Raw genomic sequence first — 25,787 nt, 5'->3', positions numbered from 1 at the left:
TCCATTCCATGAATGAGTGAACAGGCACAAAGGGCAACAGAGTGTAAATTCCTCTGTGTTACACACTTTAACGTAAAACTGGTTTAAGGACTCTGGTTTCATCTGTAGCTCCAGCTCTTCCACTAGATGGCACTATTACCCTTTACAAATTCAGTACTTACACAATGCTAAGGATTACTACTGTTCATTTCTTATTCATGTTATTCTCACATATTGTTAGTGTTATTCTCCTACAGAAGGGAAAAAATGCAAGCTGGTAAAATAATTTTACAATTTCAAAATGATAATTTACTCCTTTGTTCAAAATGCTCAACTGCAGCTCTACAAACTGCATGCCTTGAACACACAGCCCACTTAAGACTTTTTAAGTACTGGACTCTGCTAAAATGATTTAACCAATTACATTGGATATAATTTTATTCAAAATCCTCAAGTGTCTTTCAATCATTTTTATTTATTAAAGTATCATTCTTTTCTGATTTAGTTACAAATAAGTTACCAATTTAAAATATATACCTCTTCCAAGTTACATTTCTAATGGCATTCATTTACTTAACACAAACACCTGAGTGCCTACCAGGAGACAGAAACTACTCTAAGCATTGAGGGCATGGTAATAAACATGAAAAAAAAAAGGTTCTTCATCTCATGAAACTCACACCCTAGTGGCAGGTGCACATGAAAACTAAGTATATAAAGTATTAATAGAAATAAATAATATAGAAGAAAAACAAAAACCAAAATGACAATGTAATACAGTTGGGAAGAGGGGGCCAGAGGAATGGGTAGATGGGGCCAAAAGAAAAGGATGTAGGACTCTGAAGACTTGACATAGGAATATAAACCTGAGTGGAAAAGGAACCAGCTAAGGAAACAGCAGGAGGCAAGAGCATTCCAGTCCCTCTCTGTTAACAATCAGCAAAGCAAAGAACTCTGATTTTAGAACATGCTTGATATGCCTGAAAAACAACATGCAAGCCAAGGAGATGATACAAGATGAGGTTAAATGGTATCTGAGTTCAAAATAAGATCCAAAAGTGTAATGGGGACCACTGATTTTTTTTTTTTGAGACAGAGTCTCGCTCTGTCGCCCAGGCTGGAGTGCAGTGGCGCAATCTCGGCTCACTGCAAGCTCCGCCTCCCGGGTTCACACGATTCTCCTGCCTCAGTCTCCCGAGTAGCTGGGACTACAGGAGCCCACCACCACGCCTGGCTAATTTTTTGTATTTTTAGTAGAGACGGGGTTTCACCATGTTAGCCAGGATGGTCTTGATCCCCTGACCTCGTGATCCGCCTGCCTCGGCCTCCCAAAGTGCTGGGATTAGAGGCGTGAGCCACTGCGCCTGGCCCATTGATGAGTTTCTAAAGAGCAGTGTGATGGGATCTGATTTCTTAAAAAATCCATATGGTTGCAATGATGTAGGGAGATATGAGAGGGAGCAGGAAGATCATCTTTTAAGCCAAGTAGTACATGACAACCACTTAGACAGGGCTGGTTTGGCAGCAGTTATGAAACACGTATGTTACAGTTCTACTTAACTAAGACATAAGAAGTCTTCCATTTATATGATAGAGCAAACTCCGTTTATCTGCTCCTTCCCAATAAGTCACTAAAATAATAAAGCAAATTACACAGGCAGAAATCCACCAGGACAGAGGAAAGTGGACCACAGCATACAGATGTCAAGAACCTGTTGGAAGGCCGGATGTGGTGGCTCACGCCTGTAATCTCAGCACTCTGGGAGGCGGAGGCGGGCGGGTCACCTGAGGTCAGGAGTTTGAGACAAGCCTGGCCAACATGGCAAAACCCTGTCTCTACTAAAAACACAAAAATTAGACAGCCGTGATGGCATGCACCTGTAATCCCAGCTACTCAGGAGGCTGAGGCAGGAGAACTGCTTGAACCCATGAAGCAGAGGTTGCAGTGAGCTGAGATCACGCCACTGCAGTCCAGCCTGGGTGAGAGAGTGAGACTCCATCTGAAAGAAGGGGAAGGAGAAAGGGGAAAGGGGAAAGGGGAAAGGGGGAAGGGAAGGGGAAAGGGGGGAGGCAAGGGGAAAGGGGGAAGGGAAGGGGAAAGGGGGAAGGGAAGGGGAAAGGGGGAAGGGAAGGGAAGGGAAGGGAAGGGAAGGGAAGGGGAAGGGGAAGGGGAAGGGAAGGGGAAGGGAAGGGAAGGGAAAAGGGGAAAGGGGAAAGGGGGAAGGGGGAAGGGAAGGGAAGGGAAGGGAAGGGAAGGGAAGGGAAGGGGAAGGGAAAAGGGGGAAGGGGAAGGGGAAAGGGGAAAGGGGGAAGGGAAGGGAAGGGAAGGACGAACCTGTTGGAAGATGAGGACAGCTGCAACAGGAAATAATGACCAAAAGTAATGCAATTCATCCTGAGGAATTCTGGATAGATTCCAGACTTTGAAATACCAGGCTCCTTAATATGTTGACAAGGTTGACAAGAAGGATCAACTAAAACTCTTTACACGAATCTGGTAAAACCCTTATCCCATAGAACTAAAAGATGGAAGATAAGAAACTCAGCAAAAGAGTGTGTGCATCTAGGGACCCAAATCACAGTGCTAAGAGATAAAAGCACTGTTCTAAGGGAAACAGATGTCCTATGTTATCTAACCAGCAAATCTGGGGTGTTTTCCTCTGGAGAAAATGAATGGCCTTGGACAGAGGACTTATAGATAATATTCAGAAATCATCAAAGAAGGCAATAAGACTGGTAACAGGATCAAGTCTTTAACATGAATCAGCAATTTCATCTTTAGAAATTTATCAGATTAACGGATCAGTATGTGAGTGAAAAGTTAACTGAAGAGATGTTCTCTAAAATTCTGTTAAGAATATAAAAGCAATAAAAATAAATAGTCTGAGCAACACAGCAAAACCTCATCTCTGCAAAAAATAAAAAACTGGCCAGGCATGGTGAGGTACACTTGTAGTCCTAGCTACTTGAGAGGCTGAGGCAGGAGGCGTGTGAGGTTACAGTGAGCTATGATCTTGCCACTGTACTCCAGTGTGGATGACAAAGTGAGATCCTGTCTATTAAAAAAAAAAAAAGTAACAGAGAACAGAGCAGTTAAATAAATTATGATACATCCATATATTAAAAGGAAAACAATGACATGTAAGATGCATATAATGTATTACACGAAAAGGAAAGGACAGAAAATACCGAGCCCATAAACAGGGCTAAGTCTTTTGCTTAAGTAACTTTTTCCCTTTGATGGAAATAATTACTTGTATTATCAACAACTAAAAGATTACACGATTCCTGAAAAAACTCAGTTAAACATAAAATATTTTAGGACAATATACAGACCTCAAAAATGTAAATCAAGAAACTAGTCACATACTTCTTTGAAACATCCACAGAGCTGCATCTTACCAAATTCTAAATTTAAATCAAATACAGGCATACCTCGTTTTATCATGCTTCATTTTAATACACTTTCAAGATACTGTGTTTTCTTATAAGCTGAGTTTGTGGCAACCTGGCACCAAACAAGTCTAGAGGTACCATTTTCCCAACAGCATGTGCTCACTTAAGTGTCTGCCAAATTTTGGTATTTCTTGTGCTATTTCAAACTTCTTCACTATTCTTATGCATTATGGTCATCTGTGATGAGTGATTTAAGACAGCAAACTTAATCCACACACATTGTCTGTGTTCTCACTGCTCCACTGACTGGCTGTCCCTGTCTCTCCCTATTTGCTGAGACACAATACTAGAATTGGGCCAATTAAGAATCGTACCATGGCCTCTAAGTGTTCAAGTGAAAGAAAGAATCATAGGTCTCTCACTTTAAATCAAAAGCCAGAAGTGACGAAGCTTAGTGAGGAAGGCATGTATGTCAAAAGCCAAGACAGGCCAAAAGTTAGGCCACTTGCACCAATTAGCCAAGTTGTGAATGCAAAGGCAAAGTTCTCGAAAGAAACTAAAATCGCCACTCCAGGCCAGGTGTGGTGGCTCATGCCTGTAATCTTAGCACTTTGGGAGGCTGAGGCAGGAGGACTGTTTTGAGTCCAGAAGGTCAAGACCAGCCTGGGCAACATAGTGAGACCTTGTCTCTACAAAAAAATTTAAAAATTAGCCAGGCATGGTGTCGCATACCTCTACTTCCAGCTACTCAGGAGGCTGAAGTGGAAGGATTGCTAGAGCCCAGGAGGTTGAAGTTGCAGTGAGCCGTGATCAAGCCACTGCACTCAAGCCTGGACAAGAGTGACACAATACCTCAAAAAGAGGTGGGGGGCTACTCTAGTGTACACACAAATAAGAAAGCTAAACAGCCTTACTGGTGACATGTAGAAAGTTTCAGTAGTCTGGATAGAAGATCAAACCAGCCACATTCCCTTAAACCAAAGCCTAATCCACAGCAAGGCCTGAACGCTCTTCAATTCTATGAAGCCTGAGGGAGGTAAAGAAGCTACAGAAGCAAAGTTTGAAAGTAGCAGAGGTTGGTTTATGGGGTTTATGGAAAGAAGTTGTCTCCATTAACTTCAAAGTGCAAAGTGAAGCAGCAAGGGCTGATCTAAAAACTGCAGCAAGTTACCCAGAGGCTCTAGCTAAGGTCGTTGATGACGGTGGCTACACTAAACAACAGATTTTCCACGTAGAAAAAAGAGCCTGGTACTGGAAGATGCCGTCCGGGACTTTCATAGCTAGACAGAAATAAATGCCTGCCTTCAAAGCTTCAACAAAAGCTGGCCCTCATTAGGAGCTAAAGTAGCTGATGACTTTAAGTAGAGGCCAATGTTCATTTACCATTCTGAAAATTCTAGAGTCCTTAAGAATTATGCTAAATTTACTCTGCCTGTACTCTATAAATGAAACAAGTATGGATGACAATACATCTATTTACAGCACAGTTTACTGAGTATTTTGAGCCAACTGTTGAGACCTGCAAAATATTACTATTGGCCAGATGTAGTGATTCCCACCTGTAGTCACAGCACTTTGGGAGGCCAAGGTGGGAGGACTGCTTGACCCAAGAGTTCAAGACTAGCCTGGGCAACATAGCGAGAACTCTTCTTTACAAAACATTTAAAAATCAGCCAGGCATGGTGGCACACACCTGCAGTCCTAGCTACTTGGGAGGCTGAAGCAGGAAGATAACTTGTACTCATGATTTCGAGGTTACAGTGAGCTGTGATTGCATGACTATTCCAGCCTGGGTGACAGAACAAGAGACTGTCTCCAAAATAACAATAAAAAATTACTATTGACAACATACCTGGTCACCCAAGAGCTCTGATGAAGATGTACAATGTGACTAGTGTTCATGCCTGCTAACACATGTGTTCTGCCACTTATAGATAAAAGAGCAATTTCGACATTCAAGTCTCACTATTTAAGAAATACATTTCGTAAGGCTATATAGCTGCAATAGTGATTCCTGTGAATATGGGCAAAGTAAACTGAAAACTTTCAGAAAATGATTCACAATTCTAGATGGCATTAAAAACATTCATGATTCATGGGAGGAGATAAAATATCAACATTAACAGGAGTTTGGAAGAAGTTTATTCCAATTCTCATGGCTGACTTTGTGGGGTTCAAGACTTCAGTGGTGGAAATAACTGTAGATCTGCTGCAAATAGCAAGAGAAGGAGAAACAGAAGTGGAGCCTGAAGATGTGACTGAATTGCTCCAATCTCATAAAACTTGTTGATGAGGAGTTGCTTCTTATGGATGAGCAAATAAAGTGGTTTCCTGAGATGGAATCTACTCCCAGTGGAGGTGAAATGACAACAAAGGATTTACTTGATAAAGCAGTAGCAGGGCTTGAGAAAATTGATTCTAATTTTGAAAGCAGTTCTGCTGTAGGCAAAATGCTATCAAATGTACTGCATCCTACAGAGGAACCTTTCAAGAAAGAAGTCAACTGATGCAGCAAACTTTATCACTGTGTTAATAAATTGCCACAGCCACATCCTTCAGCAATCACCACCCTAATCAGTCAACAGCCATCAATATCAAGGCAAGACCCTCCATCAGCAAAGAGTATGACTAACAGAAGGCCCAGATGATTAGTATTTTTTAGCAATGAAGTATTTTTAACTTCATTTTTTATACGTAATCCTAATGCACACTTAGACAACAGTGAAGTGTAAACATAACTTTTGTATGTACTAGGAAACAATGTCAGAATCAAAATGTCATTTTAATTCTCCTATTCATGTATGCCTTCCAAGATAATAAGCTAACTGAAAAACAGTTTATGCAATACTTTCAACTTCACAATGGTAAAATGATTCCTATAGCAATCCCTAAAATAAATATTATAAATGTAAACTAAAGTTATCAATAGTCTATTTTAACAGTCATCTGGTGTGTGTGTGTGTGTGTGTGTGTGTGTGTGTGTGTGTGTGTGTGTGACAGAGTCTTGCTGTCGCCCAGTCTGGAGGGCGGTGGTGTGATCTCAGCTCACTGCAACCTCCACCTCCCAGGTTCAAGTGATCCTCCTGCCTCAGCCTCCCAAGTAGCTGGGACTGCAGGCACCCACCACCACACCTGGTTAATTTTTTTTTTTTTTTTTTTTAGTAGAGGTGGGGTTTCACCATGTCAGCCAGGCTCTGGTCTTGAACTCCTGACCTCAAGCGATTCACCCAGCTCAGCTTCCCAAAGTGCTGAGATTGCAGGCGTGAACCACCACACCCGGCCCAACAGTTATCTGCTTCTGCTTAGTAACTAACTATAGTCAGAAGTTTCAAAAATAATGATTAATGATTTCTTAAAACACACATTTTAAACCACTTCATGTTTTCATTCATTACACACGCTTTAATAATGGCTTCCTTAAGAAATATGAAATGGCCAATTCCTGAACTGATACTTTAAATTTATGTTCCATTTTCAAAAAAGCAGCAACTAATGACACATCAGTATCTGGTCAATCACTGTTAATGTTCAAAGATACATAATAGATGAAAATTATTTGATAGTATCACAGCTGATTCAGAAAATATAAATCTTCACCTCTCAGTCTCAACTTCAAAGTGATGCCACCTACTTGGTACAAAAAAGTCTAAATATCTCAAATCATTTCCACATCTTCTACAAAGGAATAACATAGTTCTAAGTGATAATTTACAAAGAGTTCTGTGGAATAACTTTCAAGTTTATTTCTGTACTTGTAAAGAGTATTTCTTTACTTGTTAAAAAAACAGCTGAACATAATTGAGGTGATTTCTTCTTTATAATATAAAATCCAGTTATACAGAAGAACAACAAAAAAAGTTCCTAGAAGGCTTTATTTCAAGACAGTGATTACCTCTGAGAAGAGAGGGAGCAGAAAAAGTTGGAAAAATAGGGCTTCAGCATTTGCTGTAATCTTAGATTTAAGTAAAAACAGGAAGCAATGTGTCTTTTTGATGAAGTGCACTGGCTCTGGAGGCAGATTCTCTGGGTTCCAAACAACTCACTAGCTCTTCGTGAAGGCAAGTTACTTAATCTCCCTGTGCCTCAGTTCTGTATCTATCAAATGTGGATAATACACCCTGCTGTGTAAGATTAAATGAGTTGCTTATGTGAAGTGCCTAGAATAGTACCTGACACATGAATGTTAACATTATTATTATCATCAGCCTCATAATCTATGACTATCAATTATGAAATGTGGCTGGAAGGCACTGGGGAAAGAGGGGGTTGTGGGGAGTGGCATCTGATCTATTTTCTACAGTTACACTTCAAATATAAATTCTATTTTTGTAAACAGTGACAAATGACCATCATCATAAGTGAGAAAGTATAAAGCAGAATAAAGTTAGTCTTCTCTTCAATTTTCAAAAACATGAGACAATACAGACTTCAGGGTTTGATATTTATTTTTAGCAGGAAGAATATACTAATGGTGACGACATCGTTAGAAGATACGCCCATGTCCAATATCTGCAACAGAAGCTCAATAGAAGTTAAAGAAACCATACTAAAGGACTAAAGACAAAAATTGTATGACATTACTTACCCTTAATTCTGTGGACAATAAAACAAGTAACACTATGTTTGAGATTGAGGTTTCATCACAAGGTGAAATACTGGCAAGTTAATTATCAAATTCATCTTTTTTAAAAAAAAAAAAACCATCTTTTCCTTTCCACGTAGAAGTGGGCAACCTCTTCAAAGGCAGAGCATAGTGCCCGCCAACAATCATCATCTGAGGGTATTTATACGAGCAGAGAAGAAGTAAATTCAAAAGGGGTAGTGCTAACTTGAGAGCTGGGAATTTGAAGTGAGAATAATTAAGTAGCAGCTCCCATGGGTAGCAATGACAATCTAATCTAAGCACCATTTTTGGCACAATTAGAGACTGCTGAATCAATAACTAAACACGAATAAAAATAACTTAATGGGGTAGTTCCATGACATTCCTACAAATTTATATGAGCTTTCTGTAAATAAAGGGATTCAAATTAGAAATTCTCCTACATATTATTACAATAAGAATTTGCCACAGCAATACAATTTAAACAAGAACTCATCAACTGAAAGATTTTTTTACATAAAACCAAATCTGGCTCATGTATCCCTAACAATTGCTACTCTAATCAAAGGAAATATGAGCATTTTTTAAAATCACCTCCTGCACTCCCAGATTTCTCATTAGTGGTATTAATTATTACTTAATTTACAGGAGCAATGACTTTCGACCTAAGGGTGTGAGCCGGGAGTGGGGCTGGGAACATGTAAGCATTAGAATTGGCGGGTGGAATTAAGGGAGTAATTTAAAGACTTAATGGTATACCTAAAAGACTACATCTTCTCAAAACAGAAACTAAATAAATCCTACTACAAGTTACTGCCACCTGCCATTTTCCTATTATTTCTGTGATAGAATAGGGTTAAACTGGTAAGATAAATTACAGTTGCATGGAATTTCACAAGAATAATTTTTAAATGCAATCAATTTTGCTAATTCCAAATTTCTAAGTTTACTTGCAAGGTTAATTTGGTTCAGGTAGAAGAAAAACCATTAATACAAGGAGACGCTTACCTGGGCTACTGCTTAAAAAGATCTATGTTAAAAAAATGCAAAATGTGCACATAGATTAAAATATTTAAAAATTCCTAACAAAAAGAGAATTAAATAAATAAGCACTAAAGAAGAAAAAGGTTACGCACTTCCAATTTATGCTCTTTCTCTGCAAGGGCTTCCTTTTGACAACGAAGAAAATCTGCTAACATTCGAGTGAGTTGCTTTCTATCATCTATTTCTGCCGCCAATCTGCCATTGTAATCTGCCAGCAACATACACGCATCCTCTACCATTTTGGAAAGTCTTTCTCCAGATTCTTTATCTAAGAAAAGCACGGAATAATAAAATATTATACAACAAAAACAATGACATATGCTGTTCTCTCATCCCAACTCCCAAAAAAGGTTCTGGATCACATTTTCTTTTCTTACCTGTTATTTTATCTAATAGAGATACTTCTTGGACTTCAACAGGTAAAGAAGCTATCCTCTGATGAACTGCTGCATCGCCTGAGGCTGCATTTTCTAGATCTTGTAATGCTCTAACGAGATCTAGAGTCTAAAAAGTACACAACTTCAGAACCAAAATAAATTGAGCTTAAACAAGTGCAGAAGACTTTAATTTCATATTCTTTCATCCCTATGGGCTATTTACTAGTACAAAGCTTCTAATATAAACTGCTTTTGAAGACAATCAATTTCTTTTATATATTAAGAAAAAAGGAGGCTATACTATGTTAGGTGTTGAAAATATAAACAAGACAAGGCCCTAGACCTTGAAGAGAGCTTACTCCAGTGGTGGAGACAGTGTAGTAATAATTATCCGAGTACTAAAATGAGGTAAGTAACTGATTTATATGGCAAATGCATCAGTGGTGAAAGAGAAGGTAGGCTATAACATCAACCTAGAGAATACAAGTTTTATGTATGATATATTCATTACATTATCATTGTACACTAGAATATTTTTTTAGTATTAAATTGGATATTACGGAAAGAGCGTTACAAATCATCTACTACAACACAGAAGAGTCTCCCAGATTTCATTTCTAAATGCTGTAATTAAAGCCCAAGAGAAATGTAGTTCTAGAATATGTTCAAATACGATTATCTTCAAGTATCCTATGGCTTGTTAATAAGATCATTAAAATATTTCAAAATTTCAAAATTCCATAATCTGATGACTAATACATATTGCTTAACCAGTATTGAAATTATTTTATCATTAAAATATTTTACTTCCACTGTTTTCATACAAGCTATAATTAGGAGGGAAGCGCAACTCTTTGCTGGTGATTTCACAATTCATAATGTCTATAAAGTTATTCCAAAGAAAAACAATTAAATTTTATTTTTACTAGTTTCCATTCTCCAGCCCATCTTTTTCATCTTTCTTTCTTAATTTCTAATACTAGATTCAGAAACACTAGGAAATTACACATATGCTTTAAAAAATATAGGATATTAGTAATTCGGTGTATATATTAAGATTTTTGAACTATTCCCTTGAAAAAAATGGCAGCACATAACAAATGATCAAATGAAACTAATAAGAAATATACTATCCTACGTGTGCTCACTCATTAGAAGTGTTTAAAATTTCAGTATTTTAAAAAATAATTTCGTTGTAAGATATATCCCCTCTACAATTAAGGTGTGCTTAAGAGTAACAACAATTACCAGAAAGCTTGTTTCTCATGTTGCCACAACTAATATATTATTTTTAAAATCATTCTTAGAAAATTCTAATTGTCTGGAGTTCTAAGAAGAAATCTGGCTTTTACTGTCTTGGCAATGCACTGATGCTTTAATTACAACCTGATCTCATCACACCTTCACAGTCCTACATGAGTACATTCTAAGTTCCCAATGCCTGATCAAGCATCAGATAAGAAAGCAAAGTTGTCTGAAACAACACTAAGCCTAGTACTTCCTACCAGAGTAGAATGAAATGAGTTTAACGGAAACCTACAGAGATTTTAGCCATTCTTATAAAGAATAACACACACACAAAAATGAAGACCACAAAGCTGAACCATTGATAATTAAGCAGCACAACTAATCTAAAAAACGGTCATTATAAAACAAAGAGCAACAGCATTTTACACAAGTACTAGAGAAGAGGCAGATGATTACTTAAAAATACTCATAAGATATGCAACTGTGGTTACCCTTTCATCAGGGAGAGCGGAAGGAGGCCAGATCCTTTATCTAGAACTCAGGTAAAACACTGTTCATGCAATCATGAGGCTCTTAGCCAAAAACGATTTTGTGTCATGAGTTATTACCAAATAGGAAGAGACATAAATCTTAGTGTTTGGTTGTTCCAAATGTTACATTCTTATCACTTTTCTATTCAAGCTGTTGTCCATAGTGGCCAGTGGGCTTCAGCATTCCTATCACTGAATAAACAGGTAGGGTGACTCAAGTGTGGCCTTGGTCTGATTCCTTCTGCTTCTCCAGTACTGAGGCTAATATAAATCCACAGTTACAGGTAGTAATTGATTGTATTTTTCTTTCACCTTCATGGAGGAAAGAGCTCCTCCTAGCCTCTGATTTTATTCAGTGAATTTGGGTCCAGTCCTCTAACTCCCACGGAGCACTGTGAGTTCCTGTTGCCCTTGTGAGTTCCTGTGACCTTAGAGGATACTAATTTCTGGCAACCCCATATCTGCTTCTGGACCAGGGCTCAGCAGGAGCCAGGTTTTGTCTCACCTATGAAGTTAGGTGTACAATTTCTAGCCCATGGAAATACATTCGCCTTGTTCTAAGAGTATGGTTATGTCTTCATTTTCTCATTTTACACTTTATCTGTCCCCCCTACATGTTTGAAACATAGAAGGAGGAAGCTTAAGACTCAATGCCCACTTAATTAAAAAAAAAAAAAAAGTCTTTCTGGAATTAATCTGATGGTTAAGGAATACCATACCATACCATACCTATGTGGCAGGACACAAGAGTATTAAGATAATAATTCTAACTTATTTTTCCACAGAACTACATAGTTCTATATAGTTACATAGAAATGTATGAACACATATATATCACTCTAACACTACTTTTTTGTTTTTGTTTTTGTTTTTGAGATGGAGCCTCGCTCTGTCACCCAGGCTGGAGTGCAGTGGTGCGATCTCGGCTCACTACAAGCTCCGCCTCCCGAGTAGCTGGGACTACAGGTGCCCGCCACCATGCCCGGCTAAGTTTTTGTATTTTTTAGTAGAGACGGGGTTTCACCGTATTAGTCAGGATGGTTTCGATCTCCTGACCTCGTGATCCGCCCGCCTCGGCCTCCCAAAGTGCTGGGATTACAGGCGTAAGCCACTGCGCCCGGCCACTCTAACACTCCTTTTTACGTTTAAAAACAAAAATACTTAAAGGGGCAGTGTTTATGTCCAAGAATGAAAATTTTAGTGTATTTAAATCATACATGGGCTGGGCACAGTGGCTCATGCCTATAATCCCAGCACTTTGGGAGGCCAAGGCTGGGGGATCGCTTGAGGCCAGGAGTTCAAGACCAGCCTGGCCAACATGGTGAAACCCCATCTCTATTAAAAACACAAAAATTAGCTGGGCTTGGTGGCCCGTGCCTGTAATCTCAGCTGTTTGGAAGGCTGAGGCAGGAGAATCGCTTGAACCCAGGAGGCGGAGGTTGCAGTGAGCCAAGATAGTGCCACTGCACTCCGGCCCTGGGGACAGAGTGAAACTCAGTCTCAAAAAAAAAAAAAAAAAAACCATACAACAAAATAGGCATGTTTTGTTTTATTTTAAAAAGTTTAAATAGCTGAAATCTCACATCTAACCATATTTGGCAATTAAAAATCCTCTTTCTATGCAAAATATGATTTCTATGCAAAATATATAATATGCAACATACTACATTTAACATAAGCAATTTGTTAATGAGGAAGAGATATTCATGTGGCTTCTTTCTTGTACCCAAAAGTATAATAGAAATCAATTTACAGAAGTGAAATGAAATTAATAAAGCTTGGTGGCAACATGAAGTAAAAGTTTGTAACTCTTTTAACAGGGTAAAATTTCTACCTGTGGTGGTTCACTTGGAGATCCCAGAGAGGAACAGTTTTCATTTTCATCCACCTTTATCTGTTCATAAGTTCGCTTCCTAGGCTTCTTATCGCCATCTGAAATGAAAGAACATTTAAGTTTTAATGAAAGAATACATTTTAATGAAGAGATCGAGATAAGAGATCAGGATTCTACACTTACACAGAGCTTGTTTAAGTTGTTCTAATACATCATTTTCATAAACAGACCTTTCTTCCCAAATAGATAATACTCTTCCAAGGTGCTTCTTACAACTTTCATCAGTTTCACTAAAAAAAAAAAAACAAAACAAAACAAAAAAAAAACAAAAAGAAAAATGTTAACAGTAAAAATGCATAGTGCTATTGAAAAGGTAATGGTAACTTTAAGTATAATCAGACATTCATTCCCTGGAAAAAACTGTCCAAACGTATACTGTCCAAACGTATATGTGGCCAGCAGCTCAAAAGTGAAGTGATCTAGACACACTGCTTGCTTCTAGCAAACATTTTATAAACATACTATTACACAACCAAAAAAAAGTTTAAACTGTAAAAGTTTTAGTACTGGCTACTAGGGATTTCCTATCCTAATGGGGGCTGGACATGGGGCTAAGGAAGATTTCTAATAGGTTATTTTTTAATTTATTCAACAAATACTTATTGATCCAGTTACTATCTTTGACATGGAGATACAAATGCAGCTTATGGCAGCTGTTATTTATAAGTATCACAAAAGAGAACAAAGTGCTTAAGACAGACCTGGCCCAGTTTAAGAGATATCCGGAACAGTATTTAAGGAAATGAGATTTAATTTGAGATCTTAAGACTAGACATATGGGGAAATGAAAAACAGACTACTCTCAACTGTTTCCTACCTCCTTCATTGCTATCACTGTAGACTGAAACACTATTATCTCTTGCCTGGAATTTTGTAAAGTCTTTTCACGCTCTCCCAGCCTCTACTCTTTTACTCTATTCTGTACAAAGCATCTTAATAATGTAAATCAGATTATACAGCTCTTGATCCTCCAAGAGCTACCAATCACATTAAGAATAAAACCAAAATCCTTACTCTGGGCCACAAGGCCCACATGCTCTGCTTTCTGGCAATCCCTCAGTACACACTCCCTAATACCTAATACCATACAAATCTCCTTGCTAAGGTCCTCAAACATGTCCAGCAATACAGCTATCTCATTTTTTCAGCCACATATTCTCTCTACCTAGAATCCTTTCTGCCTAGTCCAATGACTCATTTCACCCCTTTCTTTAGTCTTTGTTCAAATGTCACCTTCCCCAAATAGTTGTTCTTTATTTTTTCACATAACTGAGCACCCTCATACCATCTAGTTCCTTCCCAGCTTTGTATTTCTTGCTAGCATCTGTCATCTGACATTATGCATTCACTTGTCTATCTACTTATTACCTTTGTCATCCAGTGAAATGTAGGCTCCAGTAGAACAAAACTTTGTCTTGGCCACTACTACTCAGGGTTTTGCATATAGTAGGCAGCCAATAAATATTTTACTGAATTCTAGGGAGGGGCAACATATATAGAAGACTTAAGGCTGAAAGAACTAAAAAAGGTTAATTTAGCTTAAACTGCAGACTATAGACTGTGTGGAATAAATGTGAGACAGGAGTCTGGGGAGATAGGCAGTGCCACAAAGGAACATCTTAAGTCTTGCTCAGGACTTTAGACTTCATCTCTAAAACAAACGGGAACCACTCAAAGGCAAGGAAGTATTATGACCAGCTCTGCAACTCTGTCTAGTTTTCTAAAGAAATTAAACAATACTAAAGGGCACTGAAATTATACCGAAAAGACATTATGGTAACTAAAAGGGAAGGAAATCCAAAGAACCGAGTCAATGTGTACTATATGAGATATGGGGACTGAAGGAGAAAGAAGAGTTTAAAGATAACACAATTTCTTGCATAGGCATCTGGATAGATCGAGTTGCCATTCACAGAGTATAAAACCTACGGGAGGGACAAGTACGGCGGGAAGCAAGGACATAATGAGTTCTGTATCAGACACAGTGAGTATGAAATGTTTGAGATGCACACCAGTAAAAATGTCAAAAGGCAATTGGGCACACAGGTTTGGAACAAAAAAAAATCTGGACTGGAGCATAAAACTGTAAGTCATTACAGTGTGGAGAATAACCAACTACATGCGATGTACAAAATTACCCAGAGGGCAAGTAAAGAATAGAAACAGGCCGGACATGGTGGCTCACGTTTGTAATCCCAGCACTTTGGGAGGCCAAGGCAGGTGGATCACGAGGTCAGGAGTTCAAGACCAGCCTGGCCAAGATGGTGAAACCTTGTCTCTACTAAAAACACAAAAATTAAGCTGGGCATGGTGGCAGGCACCTGTAATTCCAGCTACTTGGGAGGCTGAGGTAGGAGAATCGCTTGAACCCAGGCAGCAGAGGTTGCAGTGAGCTGAGATTGCACCACTGTACTCCAGCCTGGGTGAGAGTGAGACTCTGTCAAAAAAAAAAAAAAAAAAAAAAGAACAGAAACAGTACTAAGTGTATACGGAAATATTCGTTACAAGATTGATAGCTTTATAAACACACAAATTTTTACTTCAATACCTTCATTCATTTTTAATGAAGTTCATTCCAATATAGCAGTTGGTTCTGGTCTCTTAAAGGAAAGCTGTAATTCAAGTACTCCGAAGGCCCACCTTAGCAACAGTTCAAAAAACATTTTTCCTTCACTGAAGACATTTAATACATTTATAAATGCCATTTAGAGGAAGTCTTTTCAAATAAAAGCATGAAAACACTATATTCCCTACTTTTTAATAGCTTAAGGCAAATTTTAGCAAAAGGACATATGGTACACTTAAAACAGATTATCTAATACCCAAAACAATGATCATACCTTGAAACATGCTTAAAAGCCTCCACTATAACTGGTGCAAAATCTTTTGTAAACTCTGGCCCCTTCCTCTTGCTGTTCTGTATGACATCATTGGCTAGGTAGAGAAAAGTAAGCTTCCTGTTTGGTTTGGCTGAAAAATAAGAAAAAGTTAAAAATCTACTTAAAATATCTTTACTTGTTCAAACTTTCTCAATACCTGAATTAAGCATTTTGAGAACTAAAATAACCCTACTAACCTTTATGTATCATTTCAACCCTAGTCTCTCATTTTACTACCAAACTAACCAGTCACTGCTGCTAAAATCGCTGGAACAACTAATGTCTATGTAAAAATGCATCTCGGTGACTCTATCCTGTATTAAATTTTAGTAAAACCATTACAAACTGTATGAAATATAGTCATTTAAAATAAGATGGTGATTGGTCATGTTATTAAGATGGCACCCTAAATCCTACATTGAATTTAGGATTGTTTTAATAGACATGTTAATTCAAAATCATTATTAAGCTATCGTGAAACAACAGAAGAGCATGAAATGTAAAACAGGTTGAAAGAGATGTCCCTTCAATCAATTATTACTTTTTGTTTATGCAGTAAATATTTGCCAAGCTAACAGATTAACTGCTAGGGAGAGTAAATGGGAAAAGTTTAGATGTTTCTGTCTTAGATTACGTGGCCATAAATTTTAAACTGAATTCATTGTGACAAAAATATTCCCCTACTCACTATGCTCTGTGGGTGTAGTCATTTCTCTAAGGAAGTAGACAAGATTTCAACAGTTGTGGGCCAGAGTACATTTTTACTGGTTACAATGTTAAATAGCATACTACTACTGAATATGACTCAAATAAGATTATACATAAGGAAAACAGTGTTGAACATAATCTTTTACACTATTCTTATATTTTACTAGAATTAAATATGAATCACTCAATGTAGTACAGTTATATTCAGAAGCATCATACCTTGTGCCATCCATAGTACAATGGTGTAGGAAACTTATGGTCGGGACCAATTATGCAGTATCCTATTGATGTGGGCTATCTTATTGGATTTAAGACAAAAATCTTGATCAGGGTACATGTGGTCCTCTAGATGTTAAGTATTCAATTTACAAATTTAAGCATCTGACATATTAAAAAGTCACCTCTGAGTTCACATCATTCTCAAGGAGCAACTAGAAGCCCAACCTTCTCATATGCTAAGTCACAACTGATCAAACTTTACAAACCTGTGCCATGCCACTGTATAACCTGGTTTGTCTGTTTAAATTGCTGTCTACCACTTTCCATGACTTTGAAAGTTGCTGGCATGGCATAAAGATAAGAAGAGATGGCTATAACAGAGACCAACTTCTGGTTTTCAGGCTCCTTGTCTGGTTAGATAAACCACAGTGTATAACTGGTTAAGATATCAGGACCCTAACCTAACATTCAGTCCTGTCTCTTTTGTACCCATCCCTGCCCTCTCAATCCCACCCACCAAATAGATTGGTATTATTCAATCTAGATTTTTGCCTTCCCAGTGTCAAATGAGTTTAGAAACTTAAATTTGTATTATCTAATTGGGAGATTGCCTGCATTACTTTTGAATGGGTACCTGAACAAACGGAATCCTTTCACTGCACTTTTACTATGTGCTACACACTATTCCAAGCAATTTACATATATTATCTCAATCCTAACAATATGTCTCTATTTGGCAGTTGAACAAAGTCAAAAACATTATTTGCCCCCAGGGAAATAACGAGGAAGAGATCAGCCAGGATTGGAATCCAAAAAGTCCAACAGCCAAGCAAATCCCTCTTAACAACTAGACCATGCTTCCTGTCATAATTAAAAGGGCATGTTAACCTTTTGAGACTCAAAAGTAGCAACTGAAAAGAAGAAAAAGATAAAACAATGCAAAACAAAAAGCAGCAACTGAAATAAAAATATTTTACAATGTTAGCATTATTCACAATAGCCAAGAGTTAAGAGCAACCTAACCCACTGATCAATGAATAAACAAAATGTGAATTATATATTCCATAAAGTATTATTCAGCCTTATAGAAGAAGGAAATGTTGACACATCACAACATGGATGAATCTCGAGGACATCATGCCAGGCGAAATAATCGAGTCATGAAAAAAGACAAACCACTGTATGATTCTACTTATTGGAGGTAGTCAAATTCATAGAAAAAAAGAATAGAAGGGTAGTTGCTAAGGCTGTGGGAATGGGAGGAGAATAGGAAATTATTCATGGGTACAGAGTTTCAGTTTTGCAAAATGAACAGTTCTGGAAACTGGCTACACAACAATGTACTTAACACTACTGGACTGTACACTGAAAAAATGAAGATGGTAAATAATATTACCACAAAAACAAAAAAAGTTGATTTTTTTTGTTTTGTTTTGTTTTGTTTTTGAGACAAGGTCTCTCTGTCTCCCAGACTAAAGGCTCACTGCGGCCTCGACCTCCTGGGCTCAAGCAATCCTCCTGCCTCAGCTTCCCAAGTAGCTGGAACCACAGGCACACGCCACCATGCCTGGCTAATTTTTTAAATTTTTTGTAGAGATAAGGTCTTACTTTGTTGCCCAGGATGGTCTTGAACTCCTGGGCTCAAGTGACCCTCCCACCTAGGCCTCCCAAAGTGCTGGGATTACTGGTGTGAGCCACTGTGCCTGGCCCTAGAATGTTTTTTAAATTCATGGGTTTTTTAAATCTCTCAAAGAATTCAGAATAATAAAAATTTACAAGATTTAAAAATATATTTACCAGTGTTTTCCAAAGGACAAATTCCATATGAGGTGATTGAGCATGGGGTCCAAATACCAAGATACTATTTTCACTTTTATCTTTATAGGACCAAACAAAAATATGAAAAATACCCAGCAATCATCACAACTTATGCCCTTCCCTACATTTTCAGGGAAAGAAATTTACTTCCATTTAAAATTATGTGTCCCTATACATACAGCAAATAATTAATGGCGGTAATCACAGCAAGCAATGCAAGAAAATCACAAAAAAAAATTTCCAAATGAATTTTGACATTTTTAAAAATAACAGAGCCATAGTTATTAAAAGAGAAACAGAAAGTTAACAGAAAGGGAAAACAAACCATTTCATAATTCCACAAAGAAATGCCACTGTTGGCAACAACGAACATAAGACTAAATGACAGGTCTGACTTAGTTAATTCCTAGGTTTCTGTTGCTCATAGGGTTCTTTCCAAAAACACCTGTTTTCCAAACTGCCCATTCAATTTAAATAGCATTTATTATTTTAATGTTTGCCATGTACCAGGGACCACGCTAAGTACAGACTGAAATTAACCTTCCTCTTCAATCAGGAGTTTGCAAGTTCCATACAAATTGGCAGATATAAACCCATGAATTTAAAAAACATTCTAGGGCCAGGCACAGTGGCTCACACCAGTAATCCCAGCACTTTGGGAGGCCTAGGTGGGAGGGTCACTTGAGCCCAGGAGTTCACTAGATAGGTCACATCACTAAAATGTTAGTTTTTCTTTTTATTTCTTCTCCTCATGAATATATCACACCAACACAGAAACAATCATAAATAATATATACTTGTGATATGGTTTGGCTGTGTCCCCACTCAAATCTCATATTGAATTGTGGTTCCCATAATCCCACGTCATAGGAGAAACCAGGTGGGAGATAACTGAATCATGGGGGCAGCTACCTCCACGTTTTTCTCATGTTAGTGAGTTCTCATGCGATCTAATGATTTTATAAAGGGCTTTCCCCCACTTCACTCTGTACTTCTTCCTGCCACCATGTGAAGAAGGACGTGTTTGCTTCCTCTTCTGTCATGATTGTAAGTTTCCTGAGGCCTCCCCAGCCCTGAGAACTGTGGGTCAATTAAATCTCTTTCCTTTATAAATTACCCAGCCTCAGGTATTTCTTCATAACAGCATGAGAACAGACTAATACAGTAAATTGGTACCAAGTAGTGGGGCACTGCTATAAGATACCTGAAAATGTGGAGGCCACTTTGGAACTGGGTAACAGGCAGAGGTTGGAACAGTTTGGAGGGCTCTGAAGACAACAGGAAGATGTGGGAAAGTTTGAGACTTCCTAGACACTTGTTGAATGGCTTTGACCAAAATGCTGATAGTGAAGAAGACAATGAAGTCCAGGCTGAAGTGGTCTCAGATGGAGACGAGGAACCTGTTGGAAACTGGAATAAAGGTGACTCTCACTATGCTTTAGCAACAAGACTGGCAGCATTTTGCCCCTGCCCTAGAGATCTGTGGAACTCTGAGGTTGAAAGAGATGATTTAGGGTATCTGGTGGAAGAAATTTCTAGCCAGCAAAGCATTAAAGTGACTTGGGCACTCTTAAAAGCATTCAGTTTTAGGCATTCACAAAGATATGGTTTGGAATTGGAACTTATGTTTAAAAGGGAAGTGGAACATCAAAGTTCAGAAAATTTGCAGCCTGAGGATACAACAGAAAAGAAAACTCATTTTCTGAAGAGAAATTCAGGTGGGCTACAGACATTTGAAGTAACGAGGGGCCAAATGCTCATCCCCAAGACAATGGGGAAAATGTCTCCAGGGCATGTCAGAGACCTTCATGGCAGCCTCTCCCATCACAGGCCCAGAGGCCGAGGAGGAAAAAATGGTTTCTTGAGCCAGGCCCAGGGCCTTGTTGCTTTGTGCAATCTCAGGATTTGGTGCCCTGCATCCCAGCTGCTCCAGGCCTAGCCGTGGCTAAAAGGTGCCAGGCTACAGCTTGGGCCATTGCTTCAGAGGGTGCAAGCCCCAAGCCTTGGTGGCTTCCATGTGGTGGTGGGCCTGTGGATGCACAGAAGGCAATAATTAAGGTTTGGGGACCTCCACCTAGATTTCAGAGGATATATGGAAACACCTGGATGTCCAGGCACAAGTCTGTTGCAGGCATGGAACCCTCATGGAGAATCTCTGCTAGGGCAGTGTGTAGGGGAAATGTGGGATTGGAGCTCCCACATGGAGTCCCCATGAGGCACTGCCTAGTGGAGTTCAAGAAGAGGGCTACTGTCCTCCAGACCTCAGAATGATAGATCCACAGACAACTTGCATTCATGCCTGGAAAAGCCACAGGCAGTCAATATCAGCCCACGAAAGAGCTGCCCAAGGCAGTGGGAGCCCACCCCTTGCATCAGTGTGCCCTGGATATGAGACAGGGAGTCAAAGGTGATTTTGGAGCTTTAAGGTTTAATGGCTGCCCTGCTGGGTTTCGGACTTGCATGAGGCCTATACCCCCCTCGTTTTGGCCAATTTCTCCCTTTTGGAACAGGAGCATTTACCAAATACCTATGATACCCCCACTGAATCTTGAAGTAACTAATTTGTTTTTTATTTTACAGGCTCATATGCGGAAGGGACTTGCCTTATCTCAGGTGAGACTTTGGACTTGGACTTTTGAGTTAATGCTGGAATGAGTTAAGACTCTGGGGGACTATTGGGAAAGCATGATTGGTTTTGAAATGTGAGAAGGACATGAGATTTGGGAGGGGCCAGGGGTGGAACGATATGGTTTGGCTGTGTCCCCACCCAAATCTCATGTCAAATTGTAATCTCCACATGTCAGGGGAGGGGCCTGGTGGGTGCCATGACTGTAAGTTTCCTGAGGCCTCCCCAGCAATGCAGAACTGTGAGTCAATTAAATTTCTTTTCTTCAAAAATTACCCAGTCTCAGTTCTTTATAGCAATGTGAGAGGAGACTAATACAATTACCTAAAAAGTTGAGCACATCCCCCAGAAGGGGCATGGTAATAAACGTTCAGTTCATCATATAACCAGGAGACAGTTATATAATCTACCACAAACAATTCATCTAAAAGATCAATTACCAAGCTTCAAAAAGAAATCAGAGTCTGGACTATTAAACAATATGAAACAGACTTACTCAGTGAAAGGATTAAAATGTCATCTCTAGTTCCACTACTTCATAATCAGTTCATAGTTTTTGTTGTTCATAATGGTAGAAAGTGGTAGGAGAAGTGTCATCTATTTTCTTACATTATACATACCATATGTATACTCATTTTTATATGCTGCACAATATCATAATCTAAATTAATCATCCATGGTTTACGAAGACTGAATTTAAAACTACAGTAGATGGTAATGCTGATAAATACAATAAACAGCTAAAATCCTGTTATCTATAAACATAAGAACCATCGTTCTGAGGGAAACCTTCTACATGGAAAGCAGCAGCAGGAAATTGAATAAGGAAACACACACACACGCATGCACACATGCACATATACACACACACAAATATATGCACATGTACATATACATACACATACACATCAATGGGAGGAATGAGCATTACTGCAGGTCTTGTACAAGAAAATCAGGAGAAAAGTCATTTTGAAACAAAAATCTATTAAAGATTTATTAACAATTACTAGACATCCTCATTTATTTCCCTGGTAAAATGAATGACTATAGACTAGAAAAAGATTCTATATATCCTGCTTATACAGTACACACATATTAAATCCTCAAATTTTAAGTGTAATTTAATTATCTTCCCAAAGTTTGAGTTAGGTGGAACTATAAATGCATTTAACTAAAGGATAATTATAAATGATTAAGATCTCATGCCACTCATACAATCAACAAATAATTACTTGGTATCTACCATTCACAGACACCGCATTAGCCACTAGGAATAAAAGACGACTCAACAGTCAGGTTGATAAAAGCCTACTTAAGCCATATGTGTAAATGTGTTATGAAACATTAGTGAAAAGAATATTCTTGGCAGAAAGAAGCTCCACTCATGACCTAATGAATGCACTGTACATTATATATGAGGGAATAATGAAGTGTAAAGCTGGAAAGAAGGGAAGACTTAAACTAAATACCAAGCTAACAAGTGTTTCAGCTTTATTTTGTAAACAAAAAGAGAAGTATTGAAGTTTTAATTTGGGAGCAGGGGCAAATGGGACACCCTGAGGTACATTAGGAAAACTAGAAGTAGGTAACACTGAACACTAAGAATACTGCAATAGGCAAGGAAAGAAGAAAGAATTCAAAACTAGAGCTGTGATCACAGGAATTTTGCCTTTCATTTTTCTATGTAGTACCTCCTTGCCCACATCTAATCACCCCTAAAAATTTCTAAGCTTTTTAGGCAAGTGGTACTTACATAGAAGAAAAGTGTTTTTATTCACTTACAGTAAATTCCTGTTTGACAAAATCTCCAATTGGAATTTCTCACTTGTTGCACCTCCACTCTAAAAGGAGGCAATTAACAAGAAAATATTTACTACACCTTCTAGAGTTAAACAGTTCTTTACAGTAATTGTCTTTCAGAATGAACTAGAAACACTGCTCAATTTCAGGTGGAAAAAAAGAATTCCACATTAGAGTTTAATGCAGAATACTACTACATTAAGTATTCTTGAAGTTTCATGAAATTCAAATGAGAATTGAAGAAAGGTTTTCTGCATCGTCTCAAATATACTAGAACAATTAATCAAAAGGAACCTGTTCCTAACTTTCTGGATAATCTTCAGGTTTTCTCAATTATCACCTACACCGGCTCCATTTATAAAAATTTTAAAATATAATAAAAATTTTTCATTAACAATCCCCACGTATCTCTCCTGAAACCAAGGAGTTAATGATGCAGCACTTCCTCTTATGTATGGCTTTTAAAAGGCCTTAAACTTCTCTTCCATCTTATAGAACCCTTTTCTCCGAATTCTTTGGTATCCTCATGCTATCTTAAGTCCTACTGCAGTAATCACTCTCCCCACAGCAGGCCTATCTCCAACTTACTAGATTCTCTCCCAACTAAACCCTGTTTCTTTTAGTTCAGAAAAGCATGAAGATAGATCTAACTCAGCTCCTTAACCCTGAGATAATTTTGTATCTAAGCATTCATTTTAAAAATGTAGTGCAACTAACAAATTAAAAACACGTATTTGTGGAAATCAGCATTTTCTGAAGCAAAAATGAAAGGTCTGTGCTGTGTAGACTTGTATCCTGAGAGTGTTTCTCTGAACCTGTCTCCAAAACCTATAGATTCTAACAACTTCAAGACTTTTCCTTCTGCCTGTGGCATTGTGGGGAAGACATGTTCCTATGGATGGATAGGTGGTTGTAAGCCAAAAACTGCTTTAAGTTAGTCAACATCTTTGCCACAGAAAGCGTTATCATCAACAGATGATTCTTCAATGGATTCTATCTGTCCCAGACAAGACAAAGAGTTCAGTCAGACACAGCTGGCTGCTTCTCCACAGCAGAGGTGGGTGAAAAGTGGGTAGAGGTGATGTACTCCTGTACTTCTGCTAGGAGGTCTCAGATTTGGCAGCCTATTCCTTGGGAGCGTTCAGGTTCACATTTCAAATTACACAGTAGGGATTGATCCTGTCAATTCTTGCTAACAAGCCTTTGAAGATTTTCTATTGTTCTCCAAACATTTTAAAATCCTTAACATGAACCAAAGGCCTTAAACAAAGAGGTCTCCACCATTTACACTACTCTTTTCCAACACTATCCTCCAACTTCCCCAACTCCTACCATACTTCAGACCTCAGTTAAATGGGTTCCTCCAGTTTTCCCTGACCAACGAGCCCACATAGGTTAGGCAGCCCTGAGAGGCTTTCATAGCACTCTGTACTATTCCTATGGCACATCTACTCTAATTATTTTTATTTCATGTAGTGCTTCACAACTAAACTAAGTTCCAATGAGAGCAATGACTGTCAAATCTACCAGAATCAAACCCAACAGCTAGCTCCTAATCTGATCAACGTTTACTGAATACATTTTGGCCTAGACCTGTGGCTTTAATTACTTGTCCCAGTAACTTAGTTTCTGATCATTAACCTCAGCCAGCACAGCAGAGAGGGGAACACATGTAAAATTACACTGCTGTCAGAAACCTCAACAATTTTTAATTCAGATTATGAAAGACAAACTTCCTTAGCACTCTATTCGTACGTTTTTTAAATGTATTGAGTTCAACTATTTTCATTTTCCTTCCTTCACTCTACAGTTCTTACAAAGCAATAACCTACAGAAAAACAGTCAAGACACGTGCACAGGAAGTACAAAGAAACACAAATGTTAAAGAATTAAAACCAACTACCATTTTCAACCTACTAGAGTGACCAAGACTAAAGTCTGACACCAACTAAAATTGACAAAAGTATGGGTGAGATGACCAAATTTAGATACCTTCAGACACTGGTGGTTAAATCATAAATTAATACAACCTCTCAGAAAAACAACTTGGCAATATCTATCAGAAAACATAAATGCACATACCTTCTTCACCTTGCAAATTTTACTTCTAAGAATTTATCCTATGGATATATTTCTCATAAATGCACAAAGAAATCATTAAGGATATTCATGACAGCATCAACAAAGAACTGAATAAACCATGGCACATCCATACAATCTACACAATATTCTGCAACTGTTCAAAAATGAAAGCGATTGATGTATTGATACGGAAAAATATCAAAGACATAGTATTAAGTTACACACACACACAAACACAGTAAACAATAACTATATCTTTGGGAAAGATCAAGAAGAATCTGGGCGGGGGGGAAGAAGGGGAGTTACCAACAAAGAATTAAGTTACAAAAGAGAAACATATAAATTATACATTAAATGCTTAATCTGGGCCTACATGCTGAAAAAGGCTTCAGCATAGTGCTGGCCTGGTACTCCACCAACTGACTTTGTCCTGTAGGTGCATTTATCCATGGCTTCTCCTGTATCAATGCTTGGTTAAGGAGAACAAAAGAACACCCAGGTCCAAGCAAAGGAACATCTTTTCCATTCTAAAAGGCCAAAGGAAATGCAAATTCCTGAGAAATTTTTGTGAAAAAAAAAAAAAA

General features: G+C 38.3%; 1 protein-coding gene across 2 annotated transcripts in view; it reads right to left on the bottom strand.

Moving 5' to 3' along the window:
- Nucleotides 1–25,787, bottom strand: part of RPRD1A (regulation of nuclear pre-mRNA domain containing 1A) — a 79,575-nt gene that overhangs the window by 30,416 nt on the left and 23,372 nt on the right. The window contains exons 2-7 of one of the 2 annotated variants that reach the window (XM_055234272.2): nt 15,912–16,041; nt 13,195–13,301; nt 13,012–13,109; nt 9,400–9,526; nt 9,115–9,290; nt 7,803–7,884 (exon numbers count right to left, since the gene is read on the bottom strand). In XM_055234272.2, coding sequence (XP_055090247.1) covers nt 7,804–7,884; nt 9,115–9,290; nt 9,400–9,526; nt 13,012–13,109; nt 13,195–13,301; nt 15,912–16,041 — 719 coding nt within the window. In that variant the 3' untranslated portion in view covers nt 7,803. Of the gene's footprint in view, nt 1–7,802; nt 7,885–9,114; nt 9,291–9,399; nt 9,527–13,011; nt 13,110–13,194; nt 13,302–15,911; nt 16,042–25,787 lie in introns of those variants that run through there. The other variant, XM_055234262.2, reaches the window with a different exon arrangement.

Source organism: Symphalangus syndactylus, chromosome 1, assembly GCF_028878055.3.
Source record: "Symphalangus syndactylus isolate Jambi chromosome 1, NHGRI_mSymSyn1-v2.1_pri, whole genome shotgun sequence".
Taxonomy (NCBI): domain Eukaryota; kingdom Metazoa; phylum Chordata; class Mammalia; order Primates; family Hylobatidae; genus Symphalangus; species Symphalangus syndactylus.
Note: the sequence above shows the minus strand (reverse complement) of the source record. Positions and strands in the feature narration are given on the sequence as shown.